The 23,389-nt window shown below is 40.3% G+C and overlaps 2 protein-coding genes and 1 pseudogene across 2 annotated transcripts in view; 1 reads left to right on the top strand and 2 right to left on the bottom strand.

The window, feature by feature from the left end:
- Positions 1-23,389, top strand: part of LOC133632464 (uncharacterized) — a 508,815-nt gene that overhangs the window by 427,909 nt on the left and 57,517 nt on the right. The gene's annotated exons all lie outside the window — the stretch shown is intronic.
- LOC133632525 (zinc finger protein 135-like) lies at positions 1,602-4,154 on the bottom strand. The gene has a single exon (XM_062024993.1). It carries the CDS (start codon positions 3,792-3,794, stop codon positions 2,559-2,561), a length of 1,236 nt encoding a protein of 411 aa, XP_061880977.1. The 5' UTR covers positions 3,795-4,154; the 3' UTR covers positions 1,602-2,558.
- Positions 12,673-22,217, bottom strand: LOC133632469 (gastrula zinc finger protein XlCGF57.1-like; annotated as a pseudogene).

Below are 23,389 nucleotides of genomic sequence, written 5' to 3'. Positions count from 1 at the left end.
GTGGACCCCGACTTAAACAAGTTGAAAAACTTATTCGGGTGTTACCATTTAGTGGTCAATTGTACGGAATATGTACTTCACTGTGCAACCTACTAATAAAAGTCTCAATCAATCAATCAATCAGTAATATCCTCATTGAACGATGACTTGTACTCTACCTCGGACCAACTGCACTCAGTGAGGAAACAAACACGCTCACATAAATATTGCTCTTATTGCAAGCATAGACAGCAGAACACTTCTATTTTCACTTTTGTACACTGACTTTAGTTATCTGCTGCACTGACAAGATGCCTGCTCGGTGCGTGTTGGCGACTGTAGCCAAACTGCTGTGTCAAAACTGCCGTGTGACGTCACCATTGACCTTTTTCTTTTACACCAACCCGGGAACATGAAAACAAAATAACAGGCTCTGTTGGCCACTTACTTAATAAACATACAGAACAAAGTGCGTCCTGATTCTTTGATTCTATTTTAAACTTGATGTGTGCCGACGATAAGAAAGTTTGTCGCTGCATTACTGACTAATAACCTCAGTTTTATCTGAAGTTCCATCGAGGTTTGTTTTGAAGCGAAAGTGGGCGCAGAGCACATCCCTCTACCACTGGTGTGTGACGTCATCGCTGCCTGTGCGACGCGCACTGCCTTCCTGCGCCGGTCAAAACCAACACTGTGATTAATCATCATTCATTTATGGTAACGCGATATATTATTTTTAATAATCACATGCGTTAACATTGACAGCCTTAGTTGAAACCCATACTTTTTTTCTGAAACTCATCAAATCGCATACCTGTAAATTGTGGCCCATTATCAGTGTTACTCCCTCCGAGGTCTTAATCAAGGCTCAAGTCGGTCGTTTTTCTCACAGACATTTATTTCAGCCACGTCTTCTTCACGTTACCAACGATGCCAAATATAATGCCGTCAGAAGTAATAAAATAAGCAAACAGAACTTACAATTAGTCTGACATCCAAAAAGGAAAACACATAGATTTCACAAACATATCAGAAGTAATCATACCTCGTTGGCCTCATAAACTCCAAGGCAATAAAGTTTATTTTCAATCCGAGACTCCACTAACGTCTTCCACATCAAACACTTGTCGTCTCATGCTGCTTCCTTAATTCCCTCACATATTAATTGTCCCCCCAACAACGTGACCAAACCGGAAACAAAACATATATTCCCCACTCAATTGACATGGTTTTCTAACAAAAATAAAGTTAACATAAACTTGCATGAATTAACCCAAGGAAATACCTTTTTAATCACATTATGTGTACAATATGAACTTATCTTTATGCATTGTATTTATTTATTCTCACCAACTACGACATTATATATCAAATATACATGTTGCTTCTGTCAGCAGCTACACTGACATTGATGTGTCTCTGAGAACTGAACACATTTTTATAACTTATAACAAAATGTGTTTATACAGTAACCTGCTCACATGAGTCAGATTACAGTAGGGGTGTCAAACTCATTTTAGCTCAGGGGTCGCATGGAGGAAAATCTATTTCCACATGGACGTGACTGGTAAAAATCATGGCATGATAACTTAAAAATACGAGTATGACAACTTCAGATGGTTTTCTTTATTTTACTTCGGCCCAAAGTAGAACAAGCACATTCTGAAAATGTACACATCACAAATAATCCTCTTGACAAAACACTTCAAGTTAGTTAGAAATTCTGAGGATAAAAAATGGTGCATTTTCAAAAACACCTTGAAGAACACAATGAATTTAGGCTCAATCTCAGTGTTTCTACAAAGCAATTAAACTTTAAGTCACAGCCCATCTAGGATTGAACAAAAACAAAATAAAGCATGAATAAAGCTGCATTTTAAGTGGGGTTACTGATTGGTTATTTTACTCCTGTTTTACGTAGTATTGAGGGGGAGGAGTCACAGCCCGCTTTACCGTGTACCTCTTGCTTGGTATCCTTGCTCGCCCCGGTATAAACTATTTGCTTGCCTAACAGAATTGCTATTGCAACATCCAGTGGATACATTTAGAACAGCAGTTTCTTTCATTAAAAAATGCAGCTGAATTTTACAATTCGCAAACTCATCTCAAACCGGTTATGACCGAATGTCGAGGGAGGTGGGGGTTTGGTTGTGGGTGTTGTGGGTTAATTGTTCATATGTCTCTGATTTGCACATCAATCAGTCTGAGGAGTAAAAGTTGGCAGTTTGTTATGCAAACAGTTACCCAGCATCACTTATGCGTCAACGTCAGTTTTGATACATCTCAACTTTGCCGTGAAAAAGGGTGTAGTGCAGGTTTTGGAGCGTGCACAAACTTGACACATGAGGCCCCAGGTCCCTGGACTGAAGAAGGAGTAACCAAGCACTTGAAGCATCATCTATTTTACTGTTCAGGAAGGTTTCAGATACAGAGAAGACATGGGGTCATGAGTAGATAAGATTATGCTCCAAGTTTGTATGAATACCTCAGATATTTGTGAAAGAAGCAGTGAGGAGGTCCTGGGTAGGGTGGATGTAGCCACATATGAGCAACATACCACAAACTAAACAGCTAATTGGTTATTTTCCCTTGTGTGTTCTTGTGTGTTTTACTGCGGCTGCATTATGTGGGAACCTTTTACAGCACACTGAACAACTAAATGTTTTTTCTCCAGTGTGTGTTCTCATGTGTCGCCACAAAGAGCCGTTATGAGGAAAGCTTTTACCACAAACTGAACAATTCAATGGTCTTAGTCCAGTGTGTGTTCTCATGTGTTGAGTCAATTTGTTCTTATTAGAAAATCTTCTGCTACAAACTGAACAATTATATGGTTTTTCACCTGTGTGTGTTCTCATGTGTTGAGTCAAACGGAAATTTCGAGAAAAGCCTTTGCCACAAACGGAACACTTAAATGGTTTTTCACCTGTGTGTGTTCTCATGTGTTCAGTCAAATGGCTATTTTGAGAAAAGATTTTGCCACATACAGAACAATGAAATGTTTTTTCACCTGTGTGTGTTCTCATGTGTTGAGTCAAACGGAAATTTCGAGAAAAACTTTTGCCACAAATTGAACAATTAAATCTTTTCCCACCTATGTGCGTTTTCATGTGTTGAGTCAAAATGCTATTTTGAGAAAAGCTGTTACCACAAACTGAACAATTAAATGGTTTTTCACCTGTGTGTGTTCTCATGTGTTGAGTCAAATGGCAATTCTGAGAAAATATTTTTCCACATACAGAACAATGAAATGGTTTTTCACCTGTGTGTGTTCTCATGTGTTGAGTCAAATGGCAATTCCGGGAAAAGATTTTGCCACAAACAGAACAATTAATTGTTTTTTCACCTGTGTGTGTTCTCATGTGTAGAGTCAAAATGCTATTTTGAGTAAAGCTTTTGCAACAAACTGAACAATTAAATGGTTTTTCACCTGTGTGTGTTCTCATGTGTTCAGTCAAACGGCAATTTCGAGAAAAGCTTTTGCAGCAAACTGAACAATTAAATGGTTTTTCACCTGTGTGTATTCTCATGTGTTGAGTCAACATGCTATTTCGAGAAAAGCTTTTGCCACAAACTGAACAATTAAATGCTTTTTCACCTGTGTGTGTTCTCATGTGTTGGGTCAAATTCCTCTTAACAAGAAAACTTTTGCCACAAACTGAACAATTAAATGGTTTTTCACCTGTGTGTGTTCTCATGTGTTGAGTCAAAAGGCTCTTTTTAGTAAAACTTTCAGCACAAACGGAGCAGCTCAAACATGTTTTACCTCTCTTCTTTGAAGAGCATTCAGAGTGATTGTTGTCAGTGTGAGTCCTCATATCACCTTCACAGTCTTTATCACTGCTCAAAGTTACTTCAACCTCGTCTTCAGCCTCACTATCTGACAGTGGAGCTAAGAGGTTGTCTACTTGTGGTTTCTCTTCATCATCTTCAGTCTTCACAAAGATAATACTCAGTGGAAACTTGGTGTAATCAGCTTCCTCTCGTCCTAGAAGACACTCTCCCTCCTGAGTGATGCAGAGTTCCTCCTCTTCCTTTTTAATGCAGGGTGGTTGTGGAGTCTCCTGCTTCAAAGTGGAGCTCCCCCCTAACTGAGGGGAAACTTCTTCTGGATTACCGATCAGCTGCTGGACGTCTGCAAGACACAAACAACAAAAACACACTTTCTTCTATGTACTGTATGTGTGTGTAGTAGGGTTGTACAGTATACTGCTACTAATAAAGTATAGTGGTACTAATCAATTGAAATCAGTACTACACCACCTTTGAAAAGTACCGGTACCGTTCTTTCATCTGAATGCCGCTGTGTGGCGGTGACTACAGAGCCGAGGCGCATGATGTTGAGTGTGTCAAAACGCACACACAAAGTGCATACAAGCAATAACATGGTGGAGAGGAAGAAAGGCAACAAAGGACAATTCTACTGGTTAATAAAGAGGGTGCGTGAAGTGCAATATGGAGGTATTTGGGCTTCTAAACTAACAATAAAGGTGACACTTTAAACAGGGAGCCGCCGCTCAGCAAGGGTTGCTTTACACCTTTCCTGTTTGTGGGCTCCCAGACCGTGGTCGAGGAGCGCAGGGGAGACGTTCCCTCCAGGGCCCATGTTTTGTCGGGGGTAACACTGGGTCCATAAAGCTCCGCTCTTTGGTCGGAAGGACGAGGCCGTCGATTAGTTACAACTTGCTCACTTTATTTATTATTTCCACAGAGCACAACCGGACATCCACCATGCTATTAACACTCCTGCACATGCTACCACTACCTCTCCCTACTTGCCCACTCACTTACAAGGAGCCCAAAGGCTGTCCGTCACAATGGAAGGCTTTTGTCGAGCTGTGGGATCACAGACTGTGGCGATTTCTGAACTAAATGGCAAGATGGATCACATCATAGAGAGGCTTGCTGGATTGGAAAAATTGGATTGAGAGCTGGCCTGGACGCCTAGAGAAGACAGGCCATGAAAATGTCTGCTTGCTTGGAAAACAACATTCCTAATCTACGATCTGACTCCCTCACATGGCCTTGACGCTGCTCAAAAACAGAAGAAAGGCTGTTGGGAAACATCCCTGAAGGACACCTCAGCGAGGGACACTCTGACTACCCTCCCTCCCTCCTCAACAACACCTGGGAGTTGAACTTTGCTTGCACTGCCTGCAGAGCGACTCCGGGCCTATAGACACAACAACAACTCACCCTGAATGATGGGCACACGCACACAGCGACTGGCCTTCGTGGCCCCTCACGCTCCCCTCTGTCGCGAGTTTTGTTGATTAACGTCTTTATGTGTTCTATGGCTGTGAGTTTTTTTCCCTTGGCCTCAGTCTGGACCCCCGCCCTGGAGTCCAGCCTTTGACTGAATATTTTTTTACTCTCCTCCCTCCCCGACATATACCTGTTTCTCACCTTTTTATTGAAAGGGGCACTGGACTTTCTGGCTGACCCATCAGTGATCCTTTTTCTGTCTCCCTGTAATGTTTTGTCTGATCTTGAATGGGATTGTGCTGAAAATCTAATTTCCCCTCGGGGATCAATAAAGTACTATTAAATCTAATCTAATCTAATCTTAATCACGTTACTCACCCCACACACACACATATGCTACTCTCACAACAGCTGCTTTAAAACACGCCTTGCCAAATGTGGTGATTAGTATTACCACCTTTGCTTCAGACTTAGGTCAACATTTAAATAATAAGCATTCAGATCTGCACAAGGAGTTTAAATAGTGACAGGTATAATGTAGTTGTTACACCTGTCCTGCTGCTCTCTCTTTACTCGCCCGCTCACTCACTGACGTCACTCAGACAACACGTTGACATTCTCACAAACACACATACTACTCTCATAAGTTAACCAGCTCCCCTGCTGTGCACATGTAGATACGTAGACGCGCACACAGCTGCTTGGCTTGATGCCAAATATTAGCGCCGTTAAAACTGCCCAATTAGCAGTCAACTATCCATCCATCCATTGTCTACCACTTGTCCCTTTCAGGGTCACGGGGGGGTGCTGGAGCCTATCTCAGCTGCATTTGGGCGGAAGGCGGGGTACACCCTGGACAAGTCGCCACCTCATCGCAGGGCCAACACTAATGCAAGTGAAATGACTACATTTTGTAACAAATTCCTACAATTTGTGTTTTGTCTTTAATAAATGTGTTTTACCTGCTACATGGCTTATCTGTGTACATTTATCCATAGTTTTGTTTTTAGTACTTAATCATTAATAATTGTATATTTATTAAAGCACAGACCAGGAGTGGCAAACATAAATCATGAATAATTTAATATGATGTCAGTAAAACTTTATGTTCTATTGTCATCTAATCCTTGTTTATAGCAGACTATAAGTAATATGGTACATTTTAATTTTTTCTTTGAATGCAACAAGAAAAGCCCAATGTGTTTAATGCATTTTAATTTATATTTGAACCTTGTAAAATTGTTCTTTGCCTGTGAGTGTTTAATGTAGTGTAAGATGTTCTGTTAAAATAAAGCCAATATTGACATTTTTTGCAGTTCCCTTTATCTACTAAGAACAAGGAAATACAATTCAAAAATGAGGAACTCTTCTGTTTTGATGAAAAATTTCAGACATCGACCAAACAACTGTAGGCTAGTCTTCAAAACACGCTGCTAACGAGTCGTTGCTCGCGACTTGAACACGTCCATTATTTTCTGTTACTTGACGACACGACAAACTGTACAGAGACTTTGTTAAATGTGACTAAATACTCACCTTACCTCTAAACCACGACATGATGAATATAAAAACACACCAAACGAGCCTAACAGAGTTGTTGTTTTGCTTTTAGTTTCTAAATTTGACTTTTGCATTCTTTCATCTCCTCTGATGTGAACTCCACTGCCTTCTTCAAGCTAACAATCATGGCGGCTCTTTCTTTACATTCTTCAACAAGGTCGGCTCATTTCGATGTTAAAGGCTTGAAATAGCTTTCAAATGACAAAACTTCAAGTCACTCACCTTCATCTTTCGTCTTTATCTCCGTTGGTGATTTGCTGGAAGTTGGTGGCGCTGATTCTCTTTCATGTTCTCTTTTAGCGGACGTCGCCATCTTAGCATAGCAGTAGTCGTCCATCTTCTATCACGTCTTCAATCTTCACTTCAGATATCGCTCCAAACTCAATGCACGTTTCGTGGCTTTGGAAAATACCAATTGAGATATTTGTTGCTATATTTGCTGTGAATCATATGACTTTAAGATCGTGAATTCGCAAAATCTCCCAACAACCATAGCATGCGGTCTTCGTCTTCTTGCTTGGCTTCACGTACATTTGCGCATGCGCTAGATGCCTGCAACTTCCGTTTCCTACTCTTCAGCAGTAGTTTTTCAAAATAAAGGCAATTTAATTTTGTTTTAAAACAATTGTTAGCAAAAGTATCTAACATCAAATAATACGCTTTGAAAATAAAAAAAATATATATAAAAGCACGTGCACAGACATTTCCGATGGCTGTTGTTCAAACCAGAAAAAGGGCATACATCGAAGAAAAAAATCATATATCTTAAATACTACAAGAAACAGAAATATTTTTCAACCTACTTAGTTGTTTTAGTTAAAAACCTTTAGAAAGTCAAATCATTACTCTGAATAAAGAAGAAAAGCACTAAGAGTGTAGATCTCCACCAGGACCAATCCTATTGTTCACGTGCTACTAAATTGTGTGCCATCTCATGTGTATCGTGTGCTGGTATGACAATAAACTTCCATGAATCCTGTAAAACACCAGACAGTTAGTAATATGGTTTCACATAAAAATGTTGGTGAAACTGCTCATTTCTACCTAGCGATAGGTGGCTCTAACTGTAGTGCTAATCACTCACCAGCAGAAAGCCCTCATCACACTGCTAATCAATAACTACCATCTTAGGCACTTAACATCACTAATCGCCAGTTAACAGCTATCATGCTAAATGGCAACTATCTTAAATGCAAACATGAAAACAAGACACATTAACGTATTTCCCCATTACAAACATCATAACTAGGGTTGGGTATCGTTTGAATTTGAACGATTCCGATTCTTTGTTTCGATTCCGATTCCTGACAATTCTCGGTTCAGATTCTTTTAAGAGGCAGGGTAAAAAAAAAAGTTTAGGATATTTTAAATGAGCTAGCTAACCTACAGTCTTTCTGAACGAAATAGTCTGACATTCTCCATCAATTTTAATTCTATTAACTTTTTATGAGCTTTACTATAAATTCCTCACAGGGCTGTTTTCAACTACAATATAAATATCAAATCTATGAACTTGAATATAAATATTATAAATTATGAACACATTTTCCCAGGGGTACACTTTCCTCAAGAGAGCTTTATTTTTGAAAACCTCATGAAAACACATTTACACATAAGTGTATGATGCTGCAGGAAAACTCATGAAACACATTTACACACACAAGTGTATGATGCTGCAGGAAACCTCATGAAAACACATTTACACATAAGTGTATGATGCTGCAGGAAACCTCATGAAAACACATTTACACACACAAGTGTATGATGCTGCAGGAAACCTCATGAAAACACATTTACACACACAAGTGTATGATGCTGCAGGAAACCTCATGAAAACACATTTACACATAAGTGTATGATGCTGCAGGAAACCTCATGAAAACACATTTACACATAAGTGTATGATGCTGCAGGAAACCTCATAAAAACACATTTACACACACAAGTGTATGATGCTGCAGGAAACCTCATGAAAACACATTTACACACACAAGTGTATGATGCTGCAGGTACTTAAAAATGTTACCGTGCTCCCACTGATGGGCTAACCTGGTGCAGAAAAGCAAATAAACAATAAGAAACAACTTGCAAAACCCAGTCCAGATTAGCAGCAGGTACAGTATAAAATCAGAGACAGTTCTTGTTTAGGAAAATGACCATATCCGCCTTCTCAGGCAGGATGCGTGAGCGTTCTGGACAGATAGTGTCTCCTGCTGTGGAAAATACACGTTCGCTGGGTGTGGAAGAAGCTTGAACGCATAAATAGGAGAAAGCGCGATCTGACAGCAAAGGGTAAGTCTTTTGTTGGTTCCACCGGACCACCACCATGCAGCAGGGTCGTCAGACATAAGTATCGGTGGAACGTCCTGGTACATCTGCAGCTCTCTCTCCACTCGTTTCTTGATGGACATGGAGCTCTGTTATTTCGCGATTATTTCATTTTTTTTTGTAAAGTAAAGCCACACTTTCGACCGCCGACGCCCGCTATCCATGTTTGAGCTTGACTGACTCGCTCGGCTATGCTAACACTTCCAGCGGTGGGCGCTTCTTCGTTGGTGTTCAGCGGCTTCTTCTTCCGGTTCGGCTGACATATTTTTTTCCGGTCGGCGGACTGGTATCGAAAATAGGAATCAAAATTTAAACTTTTGAACGATTCCGGGAGAATCGGAAAGTTAGTCCCGGTTCCAATCGATACTCGATACTCGATATCCAACCCTAATCATAACCCAATCCAAACTTATATAAACACATTACTGTTTGAGCATATAAGATATTCAATGGTGTTACATCGCAATTTATTGTATTGAAATTAGTAGGGGTGTAACGGTACACAAAAATTTCGGTTCGGTACATACCTCGGTTTAGAGTTCACGGTTCGGTTCATTTTCGGTACAGTAAGAAAACAACCAAATATACATTTTTGGGTTATTATTTTTTTTACCAAATTTGCAAAATCTTCCACCAAAAACATTTTTCTTAGTGGAATATTTGATGTGAAGTAATCCGAACCTTGCATAGGTCAATAATTCATAATAAAATTGATTTTAAATCAATATTATGTATTGAGCAATGACCGTTTGAAAGAAAAAAAAACAGCTCTGTTTTATTAGTCAACATTGCAACTTTTTCTAAATGACATTTAACCTTTAAGATTTTTTATTTCACTTTTGTTATGTTTTTGTTTATTTTAATAGTATTTTTAGAATGTGCCGTGGGCCTTTAAAACATTAGCTGTGGGCCGCAAATGGCCTCCGGGGCACACTTTTGACACCCCTGCTATAGATAATAAAAAATGTAATCTGATAAATCTATGGATAAAAAGCAGAGCCTGGCGACGCATGCGCATTTATCATAACTCTCTCGCTCTCTCTGTCTCTGCCCCTCCCTCACCAATGCTGCTGCGCGCACAATTTGTTTTGTTTTTAACCCCTTCTTAACCCTGAACGTACATTGAAAATACACGCAACCCTAACTCAAAATGCCGGACATTTGAGGCATTTAAGACACTTCGCCCTGACAGCTCCGCAAAAGAGGACATGTCCGGTGAAAAGAGGACGTATGGTCAGTCTATCGTAGCCCGCTAGCTGCTAGCATGCCGTGTGTTGTGCCTCGGTGTGCATTGTTTACACAACGTGCGTTACGCTACTTAATATGTTCGTGTGGAAACTCGTTCGGTACACCTCCGAACCGAACCGGAACCCCCGTACCGAAATACAAATACACGTACCGTTACACCCCTAGAAATTAGCCATGTGATTAAGACGGGCACGGTCTGACCAATCACAAGTCAGTAGGAGCTGCTTTGTTCTCGTGTTTGGAGAAAGTGGAAGAGCGATTGTCAGCCTGACATTGATGTATTAAGAACAGCAGTGTCTTTCATTACAAAATGCAGCTGAATTTTACACTTCGCAAACTCATCTCGCGGGCCGGAGTCATGAGTAGATAAGATTATGCGCCAAATAATCCAAGTTTGTATGAATACCTCAGATATTTGAGAAAGAAGCAGTGAAAAGTCCCTGGGTAGGGTGGATGTCGCCACATGTGAGCAACATACCACAAACTAAACAGCTAATTGGTTATTTTCCCTTGTGTGTCCTTATGTGTTTTACTGCGTCTGCATTATGTGGGAACCTTTTACAGCACACTGAACAACTACATTTTTTTTCCTCCAGTGTGTGTTCTCATGTGTTTAGTCACATGGCTCTTCATAGAAAAGCTTTTGCCTCAAACTGAACCACTAAATGGTTTTTCACCTGTGTGTGTTCTCATGTGTTGACTCAAACGGTTCTTGAAATAATAGTTTTTACCACAAATTGAACAGTTAAATGGTTTTTCACCTGTGTGTGTTCTCATGTGTTGGGAAAAATGGGGTTTTAAAGGCCTACTGAAACCTACTACTACCGACCACGCAGTCTGATAGTTTATATATCAATGATGAAATCTTAACATTGCAACACATGCCAATACGGCCGGGTTAACTTATAAAGTGACTTTTAAAACTTCCCTGGAAATATCCGGCTGAAACGTCGCGGTATGATGACGTATGCGCGTGACGAAGTCAGAGTAACGGAAGTTATGGTACCCGTAAAATCCTATACAAAAAGCTCTGTTTTCATTTCATAATTCCACAGTATTTTGGACATCTTTTGCAATTTGTTTAATGAACAATGAAGGCTGCAAAGAAGACAGTTGTAGGTGGGATCGGTGTATTAGCAGCGGACTACAGCAACACAACCAGGAGGACTTTGTTGGAGCGCTAGCCGTGCTAGCCGCGCTAGCCGCGCTAGCCGCCGACCTCACCCAGACTTCCTACCTCTCCGGGCCGCCAAACGCATCGGGTGAAGTCCTTCGTCCTTCTGCCGATCGCTGGAACGCAGGTGAGCACGGGTGTTGATGAGTAGATGAGGGCTGGCTGGCGTAGGTGGAGAGCTAATGTTTTTAGCATAGCTCTGTGAGGTCCCGTTGCTAAGTTGCTAAGTTAGCTTCAATGGCGTCGTTAGCACAGCATTGTTAACCTTCGCCAGCCTGGAAAGTATTAACCGTGTATTTACATGTCCACGGTTTAATAGTATTGTTGATTTTCTATCTATCCTTCCAGTCAGGGGTTTATTTTTTTGTTTCTATATGCAGTTAAAGCACGATGCTATCACGTTAGCTCGTAGCTAAAGCATTTCGCCGATGTATTGTCGTGGAGATAAAAGGCACTGAATGTCCATTTCGCGTTCTCGACTCTCATTTTCAAGAGGATATAGTATCCGAGGTGGTTTAAAATACAAATCCGTAATCCTAAATAAAAAAAGGAGAGTGTGGAATCCAATGAGCCAGCTTGTACCTAAGTTACGGTCAGAGCGAAAAAAGATACGTCCATCACTGCCTCTCAAGTCCTTCACTGTAACGTTCCTCATCTACGAATCTTTCATCCTCGCTCAAATTAATGGGGTAATCGTCACTTTCTCGGTCCGAATCTCTCTCGCTCCATTGTAAACAATGGGGAATTGTGAGGAATACTAGCTCCTGTGACGTCACGCTACTTCCGGTACAGGCATGGCTTTTTTTTTATCAGCGAGCAAAAGTTGCGAACTTTATCGTCGATTTTCTCTACTAAATCCTTTCAGCAAAAATATGGCAATATCGCGAAATGATCAAGTATGACACATAGAATGGATCTGCTATTCCCGTTTAAATAAAAAAAAAAATCATTTCAGTAGGCCTTTAAAGAATAGTTTTTACCACAAATTAAACAGTTAAATGGTTTTTCACCTGTGTGTTTTCTCATGTGTTGAGCCAAACGGCAATTTTGAAAAAAGCTTTTGCCACAAACTGAACAATTAATTATTTTTTCACCTGTGTGTGTTCTCATGTTTTGAGTCAAATGGTTATTTCGAGAAAAGCTTTTGCCACAAACTGAACAAGTAAATGGTTTTTCACCTGTGTGTGTTCTCATGTGTTGGGAAAAACGGGGTTTTAAAGAATAGTTTTTACCACAAATTAAACAGTTAAATGGTTTTTCACCTGTGTGTTTTCTCATGTGTTGAGCCAAACGGCAATTTTGAAAAAAGCTTTTGCCACAAACTGAACAATTAATTGTTTTTTCACCTGTGTGTTCTCATGTGTTGAGTCAAATGGTTATTTCGAGAAAAGCTTTTGCCACAAACTGAACAACTAAATGGTTTTTCACCTGTGTGTGTTCTCATGTGTTCAGTCAACTTGCTCTTTTGAGAAAAGTTTTTGCCACAAACTGAACAATTAAATGGTTTTTCACCTGTGTGTGTTCTCATGTGTTCAGTCAACACGCTATTTCGAGAAAAGCTTTTGCCACAAACTGAACAATTAAATGGTTTTTCACCTGTGTGTGTTCTCATGTGTTGAGTCAAAGGGTCATTTCGAGAAAAGCTTTTGCCACAAACTGAACAACTAAATGGTTTTTCACCTGTGTGTGTTCTCATGTGTTCAGTCAACTTGCTCTTTTGAGAAAAGCTTTTGCAACAAACTGAACAATTAAATGTTTTTTCACCTGTGTGTGTTCTCATGTGTTCAGTCAACATGCTATTTCGAGAAAAGCTTTTGCTACAAACTGAACAATTAAATGGTTTTTCACCTGTGTGTGTTCTCATGTGTTGGGAAAAACGGGGTTTTAAAGAATAGTTTTTACCACAAATTAAACAGTTAAATGGTTTTTCACCTGTGTGTTTTCTCATGTGTTGAGCCAAACGGCAATTTTGAAAAAAGCTTTTGCCACAAACTGAACAATGAATTGTTTTTTCACCTGTGTGTTCTCATGTGTTGAGTCAAATGGTTATTTCGAGAAAAGCTTTTGCCACAAACTGAACAACTAAATGGTTTTTCACCTGTGTGTGTTCTCATGTGTTCAGTCAACTTGCTCTTTTGAGAAAAGCTTTTGCCACAAACTGAACAATTAAATGGTTTTTCACCTGTGTGTGTTCTCATGTGTTCAGTCAACATGCTATTTCGAGAAAAGCTTTTGCCACAAACTGAACAATTAAATGGTTTTTCACCTGTGTGTGTTCTCATGTGTTGAGTCAAAGGGTCATTTCGAGAAAAGCTTTTGCCACAAACTGAACAACTAAATGGTTTTTCACCTGTGTGTGTTCTCATGTGTTCAGTCAACTTGCTCTTTTGAGAAAAGCTTTTGCAACAAACTGAACAATTAAATGGTTTTTCACCTGTGTGTGTTCTCATGTGTTCAGTCAACATGCTATTTCGAGAAAAGCTTTTGCTACAAACTGAACAATTAAATGGTTTTTCACCTGTGTGTGTTCTCATGTGTTGAGTCAAATTGCTCTTTTTAGTAAAGCTTTCACCACAAACTGAGCAGCTCAAACATGTTTTACCTCTCTTCTTTGTAGAGCATTCAGAGTGTTTGTTGTCAGTGTGAGTCCTCATATCACCTTCACAGTCTGTATCGCTGCTCAAAGTTACTTCAACCTCGTCTTCAGCCTCACTATCTGATAGTGGAGCTAAGAGGTTGTCTACTTGTGGTTTCTCTTCATCATCTTCAGTCTTCACAGAGAGAATACTCAGTGGAAACTTGGTGTAATCAGCTTCCTCTCGTCCTAGAAGACACTCTCCCTCCTGAGTGATGCAGAGTTCCTCTTCTTCCTTTTTAATGTGAGGGGGCTGTGAAGCCTCCTGCTTCAAAGTGGAGCTGCCCTCCTTAGGCTGAAGGGGAAGTTCTTTACAGTCAGTTTTCCTACTCATAGGTTCTTCAACCTTGTCTTTCCCCTCACTATGTGATAGTGGAGTTAATATGTTGTCTAGTTGTGGTTTCTCTTCATCATCTTCAGTCTTCACAGAGAGAATACTCAGTGGAAACTTGGTGTAATCAGCTTCCTCTTGTCCTAGAAGACACTCTCCCTCCTGAGTGATGCAGAGTTCCTCCTCTTCCTTTTTAATGCAGGGTGGTTGTGGAGTCTCCTGCTTCAAAGTGGAGCTCCCCCCTAACTGAGGGGAAACTTCTTCTGGATTACCGATCAGCTGCTGGACGTCTGCAAGACACAAACAACAAAAACACACTTTCTTCTATGTACTGCATGTGTGTGTAGTAGGGTTGTACAGTATACTGCTACTAATAAAGTATTGCGGTACTAATCAATTAAAATCGGTACAATACCACCTTTGAAAAGTACCGGAACCGTTCTTTCATCTGAATGTCGCTGTGCGGCGGTGACTACAGAGCGGAGGCGCATGATGTTGAGTGTGTCAAAACGCACACACAAAGTGCATACAAGCAATAACATGGTGGAGAGGAAGAAAGGCAACAAAGGACAATTCTACTGGTTAATAAAGAGGGTGCGTGAAGTGCAATATGGAGGTATTTGGGCTTCTAAACTAACAATAAAGGTGACACTTTAAACACGGAGCCGCCGCTCTGCAAGGGTTGCTTTACACCTTTCCTGTTTGTGGGCTCCCAGACCGTGGTCGAGGAGCGCAGGGGAGACGTTCCCTCCAGGGCCCATGTTTTGTCGGGGGTAACACTGGGTCCATAAAGCTCCGCTCTTTGGGCAGAAGGACGAGACCGTCGATTAGTTACAACTTGTTCACTTGATTTATTATTTCCACAGAGCACAACCGGACATCCACCATGCTTTTGACACTCCTGCACATGCTACCACTACCTCTCCTTACTTGCACACTCACTCAAGTCACTCACCCCACATACTGCCACTCTTAAAGGTGCACACACACATACGTTACTCTCACAACAGCTGCTTTAAAACACGCCTTGCCAAATGTGGTGATTAGCATTACTTTGCTTCAGACTTAGGTCAACATTTAAATAATAAGCATTCAGATCTGCACAAGGAGTTTAAATAGTGACAGGTATAATGTAGTTGTTACACCTGTCCTGCTGCTCTCTCTTTACTCGCCCGCTCACTCACTGACGTCACTCTGACAACACTTTGACATTCTCACAAACACACAAACTATATTGCCAATAGTATTTGGCCACCCATTCAAATGATCATAATCAGGTGTCCTAATCACTTGGCCCGGCCACAGGTGTACATAATCAAGCACTTAGGCATGGAGACTGTTTCTACAAACATTTGTGAAAGAATGGGCCACTCTCAGGAGCTCAGTAATTTCCCGCATGGAACTGTCATAGGATGCCACCTGTGCAACAAATCCAGTCGTGAAATTTCCTCGCTCCTAAATATTCTGGGTTTAAAAGGTTGCCAGGAGAACGGTACATTTCGGACTGCATTGTTCTGAGTGTGAAATTTGGTGGAGGAGGAATTATGGTGTGGGGTTGTTTTTTAGGAGTTGTGCTTGGCCCTTAGTTGCAGTGAAATAAACTTTGAATGCTCCAGGATACCAAAACATTTTGGACAATTCCATGCTCCCAATATCTAAGTTACATTTGAACCAGCGTGGGTGGCACTGGGAGCCGGTGGGTAGAGTGTCTTGCCCAAGGACAAAGTCAGTGACTAGTATGGCGGAAGCGGGGATCGAACCTGGAACCGTCAAGTTGCTGGCATGGCCACTCTACCAACCGAGCTATACCGCCCCAGTCTTATATAATCATCAACGTACTCACATCGTCAAAGACTAGAGCACCGATTAAACGTAGCAGAGAAACAAGTTACCACACATTCACACACGTCAAAAGGGAAGTGGAAGTGACACTGTCATGAAATGCTTCAAAATAAAAGTATCTGAAAACGTATTAAACATGGAGAATTCTTAACAGACATCCTATTGAACCCTATCATATGTGAGTCAAGGCAGGTGTCAAATAATTTTGGCAATATAGTGTACTACTCTCCTAAGTTAACCAGCTCCCCTGCTGTGCACATGTAGATACATAGACGCACACACAGCTGCTTGTCCAGGGTGTACCCTGCCTTCCACCCGAATGCGGCTGAGATAGGCACCCCCAGCGACCCCGAACGGGACAAGGGGTAGAAAAATGGATGGATTGATGGATGTATTTTTCCTAAAGCACAGACCAGGAGTGGCAACCATAAATCATGAATACTTTAAAGGCCTACTGAAAGCCACTACTACCGACCACGCAGTCTGATAGTTTATATATCAATGATGAAATCTTAACATTGCAACACATGCCAATACGGCCGGGTTAACTTATAAAGTGCAATTTTAAATTTCCCGGGGAACTTCCGGTTGAAAACGTCTAGGTATGATGACGTATGCGCGTGACTTCAATGGTTGAAATGGAAGTATTCGGACACCATTGGATCCAATACAAACAGCTCTGTTTTCATCGCAAAATTCCACAGTATTCTGGACATCTGTGTTGGTGAATCTTTTGCAATTTTAATGAACAATGGAGACGGCAAAGAAGAAAGCTGTAGGTGGGATCTGTGTATTAGCGGCTGGCTGCAGCAACACAACCAGGAGTACTTTGAGTTGGATAGCAGACGCGCTATCCGACGCTAGCCGCCAATCGCATCGATGATCGGGTGAAGTCCTTCGTCGCTCCGTCGATCGCTGGAACGCAGGTGAACGGGTGTTGATGAGCAGATGAGGGCTGGTGTAGGCGGATAACTAATGTTTTTAGCATAGCTCTGACGAGGTCCCGTAGCTAAGTTAGCTTCAATGGCGTCTTTAGCAACAGCATTGTTAAGTTTCGCCAGGCTGGAAAGCATTAACCGTGTGGTTACAGGTCCATGGTTTAATAGTATTGTTGATTTTCTGTCTATCCTTCCAGTCAGGGGCTTATTTCTTTTGTTTCTATCTGCAGTTAAGCCCGATGCTATCACGTTAGCTCCGTAGCTAAAGTGCTTCACCGATGTATTGTGGTGGAGATAAAAGTCACTGTGAATGTCCATTTCGCGTTCTCGACTCTCATTTTCAAGAGGATATAGTATCCGAGGTGGTTTAAAATACAAATCTGTGATCCACGATAGAAAAAAGAGAAAGTGTGGAATCCAATGAGACCTTGTACCTAAGTTACGGTCAGAGCGAAAAAAGAAAGTCCTGCACTGCACTCTAGTCCTTCACTCTCACGTTCCTCATCCACAAATCTTTCATCCTCGCTCAAATTAATGGGGTAATCGTCGCTTTCTCGGTCCGAATCGCTCTCGCTGCATTGTAAACAACGGGGAAATATGAGGAGCCTTTCAACCTGTGACGTCACGCTACTTCCGGTACAGGCAAGGCTTTTTTATCAGCGACCAAAAGTTGCGAACTTTATCGTTGATGTTCTCTACTAAATCCTTTCAGCAAAAATATGGCAATATCGTGAAATGATCAAGTATGACACATAGAATGGATCTGCTATCCCTGTTTAAATAAAAAAAAATTATTTCAGTAGGCCTTTAATATGTCAGTAAAAATTGTTGTATTCTAATCCTTGATTATCGCAGCCTATATGTAATATGGAAAATTGTAAATTGTTATTTGAGTGCAACAAGAGAAGCCCAATGTGTTTAATGCCTTTTAATTTATATTTGAACCTTGTAAAATTGTTTTTTGTGAGTGTTTAGTGTAAGATGTTCTGTTTAAAATAAAGCCAATATTTAAATTTTTCGTAGTTCCCTTTATTTGGAAAAGTATCTACCTGTATACATATAGTACAGGTACTAAATTATTGGTATGGGGACAACCCTAGTGTGTAGTGTTTTTTAGTGCCTTGCCAGAATGATGGATCAATGTTTACATGACTTGTCATAGACTCAGAAAAGTAGAAAACATCTGCTTCGTTGGACATTAGGATTGTCAGAGAGTGTTTTAGTTTTATCTTATTCTGACGCAGTTTTAAGATGTTAGATTTCCTGTGCTCTTATTTTGGCGATCTGGGATGTAATTTCCAGTTGGTAGCGTTTTCTGCGTAATATGGGCTCTTGGGTGATGGTGTAAATCAGTGTTTTTCAACCTTTTTTAAACCAAGGCACATGTTTTGCGTTGAAAAAAATCCAGAGCCACACAAACAGCAGAAATCATTAAAAAACGAAACTCAGTTGACAGTAAAAAGTCGTTGTCGCAATTGTTGGATATGACTTTAAAGCATAACCAAGCATGCATCACTATAGCTCTTGTCTCAAAGTAGGTGTACTGTCACCACCTGTCACATCACATCATGACTTATGTGGACTTTTATTTGCTGTTTTCCTGTGTGTAGTGTTTTAGTTCTTGTCTTGTGCTCCTATTTTGGTGGCTTTTTCGCTTTTTTCGGTATTTTCCTGTAGCAGCTTCATGTCTTCCTTTGAGCGATATTTCCCGCATCTACTTTGTTTTAGCAGTCAAGAATATTTCATTTGTTTTTATCCTTCTTTGTGGGGACATTGTTGATGGTCATGTCATGTTCGGATGTACTTTGCGGACGCCGTCTTTGCTCCCCAGTAAGTCTTTGCTGTCGTCCAGCACTCTGTTTTTGTTTACTTTGTAGCCAGTTCAGTTTTAGTCTCGTTCTCCATAGCCATCCCTAAGCTTCAATGCCTTTTCTTAGGGGCACTTACCTTTTGTTTATTTTTGGTTTAAGCATTAGACACCTTTTTACCTGCACACTGCCTTCCGCTGTTTCCGACATCTACAAAGCAATTAGCTACCTGCTGCCACCTACTGGTATGGAATAGTATTACACGGTTACTCTGCTGAGCTCTAGACAGCACAGACTCTCAACAACAACACATCATTTGCAGACTATAATTACTGGTTTGCAAAAAATATTTTTAACCTAAATAGGTGAAATTAGATCATCTCCCACGGGACACCAGACTGTATCTCACGGCACAGTGGTTGAAAAACACTGGTGTAAACAGCATCGTTTGCGTTCCTGACTATAATGTAAATTAGGGCTGCAACTAACGATTAATTTGGTAATCGATTAATCTGTCGATTATTACTTCGATTAATCGATTAATAATCGGATAAAAGAGACAAACTACATTTCTATCCTATCCAGTATTTTATTGGGAAAAAAACAGCATACTGGCACCATACTTATTTTGATTATTGTTTCTCAGCTGTTTGTACATGTTGCAGTTTATAAATGAAGGTATATTAAAAAAAAAAAAAATAAATAAAAATAAAAATAAAAAATAAATAAAAACCTCTGCGCATGCGCATAGCATAGATCCAACGAATCGATGTCTAAATTAATCGGCAACTATTTTAATAATCGATTTTAATCGATATAATCGATTAGTTGTTGCAGCCCTAATGTAAATATATGTCGAATATAGCACGGTTATTAATGCTAAAATGCCTATAATGTGTTAGATGTAGCCTTAACCGAGTGTTTGTTTGCAACAATGTTTCTGCTTGACGATATAATTCGCCGGCTCAACTTTCGCCCTGTTAATGGCGACATACTTCTTGTTACACAGTAGTTACCCTATCCTACCACTAGAGGGCGACAAAGACCACGTTAAAAGCACTGTCTAAATCAGGGGTGTCAAACTCAAATACAGAGTGGGCCAAAATTTAAAACTGAATAAAGCCGCGGGCCAAGGTAGAACAAATTAACCTTTTAATAGGGACCCAAACAAGTTTTGCATTAAATATTGAACAAGCAAGGCTTATATAACTTTATAGTGACATGCAAAATCCAGTTTCAAATAATAATAATTAAAACATATCAATGGCATATCAAATACAATTTAAATAAAAATTGAATGCCTCTTTTCTATTTGCAGCCTTCTGAGGTAAATATCAACATACACTTTTTCCACAGGCTAATACATTTGAAAATAAAATAACAATGAATAAACCAACCATTGAGGACATTAAACTGCTCAGTTTGCAACACACTGATTTAATCTGATGTGCCCAAGCCAGATACCTGCCATCTTTTCTTGGATGCTAGTTCATTAATGTCGGGGCTCAGACTTTGAGCTGAGGCAACCTTCATTATCGAACGAAGGTGCACAGTCTTGGGGACGTGACTTGCCTTTAACGTCCTCTACGAGCTGTCGTCACGTCCGCTTTTCACCCCTTCTAACAACGTGCCGGCCCAGTCACAAGATATGAGCGGCTTCTGTACGCACACACATGTAAATGCAACGCATACTTCATTAACAGCGATACAGTTTACACCGAGGGTAGCCGAATAAAAAACTTTAACACTGTTAGAAATATACGCCACACTGTGAATCCACACCAAACAAGAATGACAAACACATTTTGGGAGAACATCCGCACAGTAACATAACATAGACACAATAGAACAAATACCCAGAACCCTTTGCAGCACTAACTCTTCCTGGACGCTACAATATACCCCCCACACACACACACCTTGTAGCGTCCCGGAAGAGTTAGTGCTGCAAAGGGTTCTGGGTATTGGTTCTGTTGTGTTACGGTGCGGATGTTCTCCCGAGATGTGTTTGTCATTCTTGTTTGGTGTGGGTTCACAGTGTGGCGTATATTCCTAACAATGTTAAAGTTGTTTTATACTGGCACCCTCGGTGTAACCTGTATCGCTGAAGATCAAGTATGCGTTGCATTCACTTCTGTGTGCGTGCCAAAGCCGCACATACTATGTGACTGGGCCAGCACTTGTTGGATTGAACTAATAGGGGACGTTACAATTCTCGGGAGGGGCACTGAAAATTGAGAGTCTCCCGGGAGGTTTGGCAAGTATGAGAATTGGCTGTGTACTGCAGCACCGCCGCTGTATATAATCGGCGGGCCAGCTCTAGTGTTAATTTGACATTGCCTCACGGGCCAAGTGAAATTACACGACGGGCCAAATTTGGCCCGCGGGCCAGAGTTTGACACCCATGGTCTAAATCAACAGTGCTTATACACCATTTATTTTTAATGGACTGTTTTAATAGTCCATGTACATTTGTTTGTATATTTGTTTTGTAACACATTGTAGAGTATATTATATTATATATAACATTATACATATTCTGTTATATTATTGCATATTATATTGCCTAAATGTATCCTAATCATTCTTTGTATGTGTTCCCTTTAGACCACACACACACACACACACACACACACACACACACACACACACACACACACACACACACACACACACACACACACACACACACACACACACACCTATACCACACTTGTCCAACTTCACCATTAAAGAGTGCATTCCGCATCCAGAGTAACCTACTCTATCACAAACTAACAGTGGGGAAAAAGTCTAGCCTGTTTACATTGTTCAACAAAGTCGGCTGATTTCTGCTTTTAGGGCTTGGAATTCAAACAGTTTTCAAATGAGGGAACGCAACACACTCACCTTCATCTTCGCTTTTCAGATTGTTCTCCGTTGGTGGCGCTGATTCTCTTTCATGTTCTCTTTTAGCGGACGTCGCCATCTTAGCATAGCAGTAGTCGTCCATCTTCTATCACGTCTTCAATCTTCACTTCAGATAACACGCCATCGCTCCACACTCAAAGTCCGTTTGGTGGGCTTAAGAGAAGGCAAATAGTTGAGGTATTTGATGCTATTTTTGAATCTATAAGATCGTAAATGTGAAACTTCTCCAGAAAGCCACGTCGCTTAGTCCGCCATCTTGGACTTCCCGTTTTACCACTGTTCGATGTGTTTGCGCATGCGCCAGAAGTTAGCAGCTTCCGATCGACAACTGCACTTTAAAAAATAAAATACCTTTTAAATAACTAGCGGCCCTTTTCATATTTTCTTACATTTCTGGCTCATAATTGAAGTGCTCCTTATCGCGAAAACATTTTTGATATCAAAATACTTTGGAGATAGAAATTAAACAAAAATCGACAATGTTGTATTCCGTCTTTTAGTGGGTTCAAGCAAACGGCAAGTTGTTTGACAAAGTGTTGTGAAAGTGTGAAACTCACACTACCCCATTATACATTTTCAACATTATAGCATTTCACCCTTTTGACGTTTTTTCCTCTTGACTTTTATCAGTAATATCCTCATTGAACGATGACTTGTACTCGACCTCGGACCAACTGCACTCAGTGAGGAAACAAACACGCTCACATAAATATTGCTCTTATTGCAAGCATAGACAGCAGAACACTTCTATTTTCACTTTTGTACACTGACTTTAGTTATCTGCTGCACTGACAGGTTTATTTTTAAGGCCAAAAACAGATATTCACTTAGTATTACTTCCTTTAAAACATGTATTCAGTATTTTTTTAACTTTATAAAGGCATATGGTTGAAAACGATAATGATGCCAAAAAACCTAACAAAAGATGGGAAGTCCTCAGTCTTATTTTGAAAATTAAATTTTGTTTATAGATTATATGCAATCTGTTGTTGTGTTCCCTAATTTTGAGAGTACATATATGAAGGTGTGTGTTGCTGAGTCCGACCTGGACATAATCTGGACTGGACCTGGTTTTAGGACCTGGTTTTAAGAACCTTTTAAACAATCTAACTTCATTGACAACCTGGTCTGGTGAAGATAAGGTCCTTTAAAATATATATATATATATATATATATATATATAAAATAAGATAAATAAATAAAAAACATTTTCTTGAATAAAAAAGAAAGTAAAACAATATAAAAACAATTACATAAAAAATAGTAATTAATGAAAATGTTAGTGGACCAGCAGCACACACAATCATGTGTGCTTCAAGGACTGTATCCCTTGCAGACTGTCTTGTTCTATATTGTAGGAACCAGAAATGTAATAACAGAAAGAAACAACCCTTTTGTGTGAATGAGTGTAAATGGGGGAGGGAGGTTTTTTGG

The sequence above is a fragment of the Entelurus aequoreus genome, linkage group LG17 (assembly GCF_033978785.1).
Source record: "Entelurus aequoreus isolate RoL-2023_Sb linkage group LG17, RoL_Eaeq_v1.1, whole genome shotgun sequence".
NCBI lineage: Eukaryota > Metazoa > Chordata > Actinopteri > Syngnathiformes > Syngnathidae > Entelurus > Entelurus aequoreus.
This window is presented reverse-complemented; position numbering and strand designations above follow the sequence as displayed.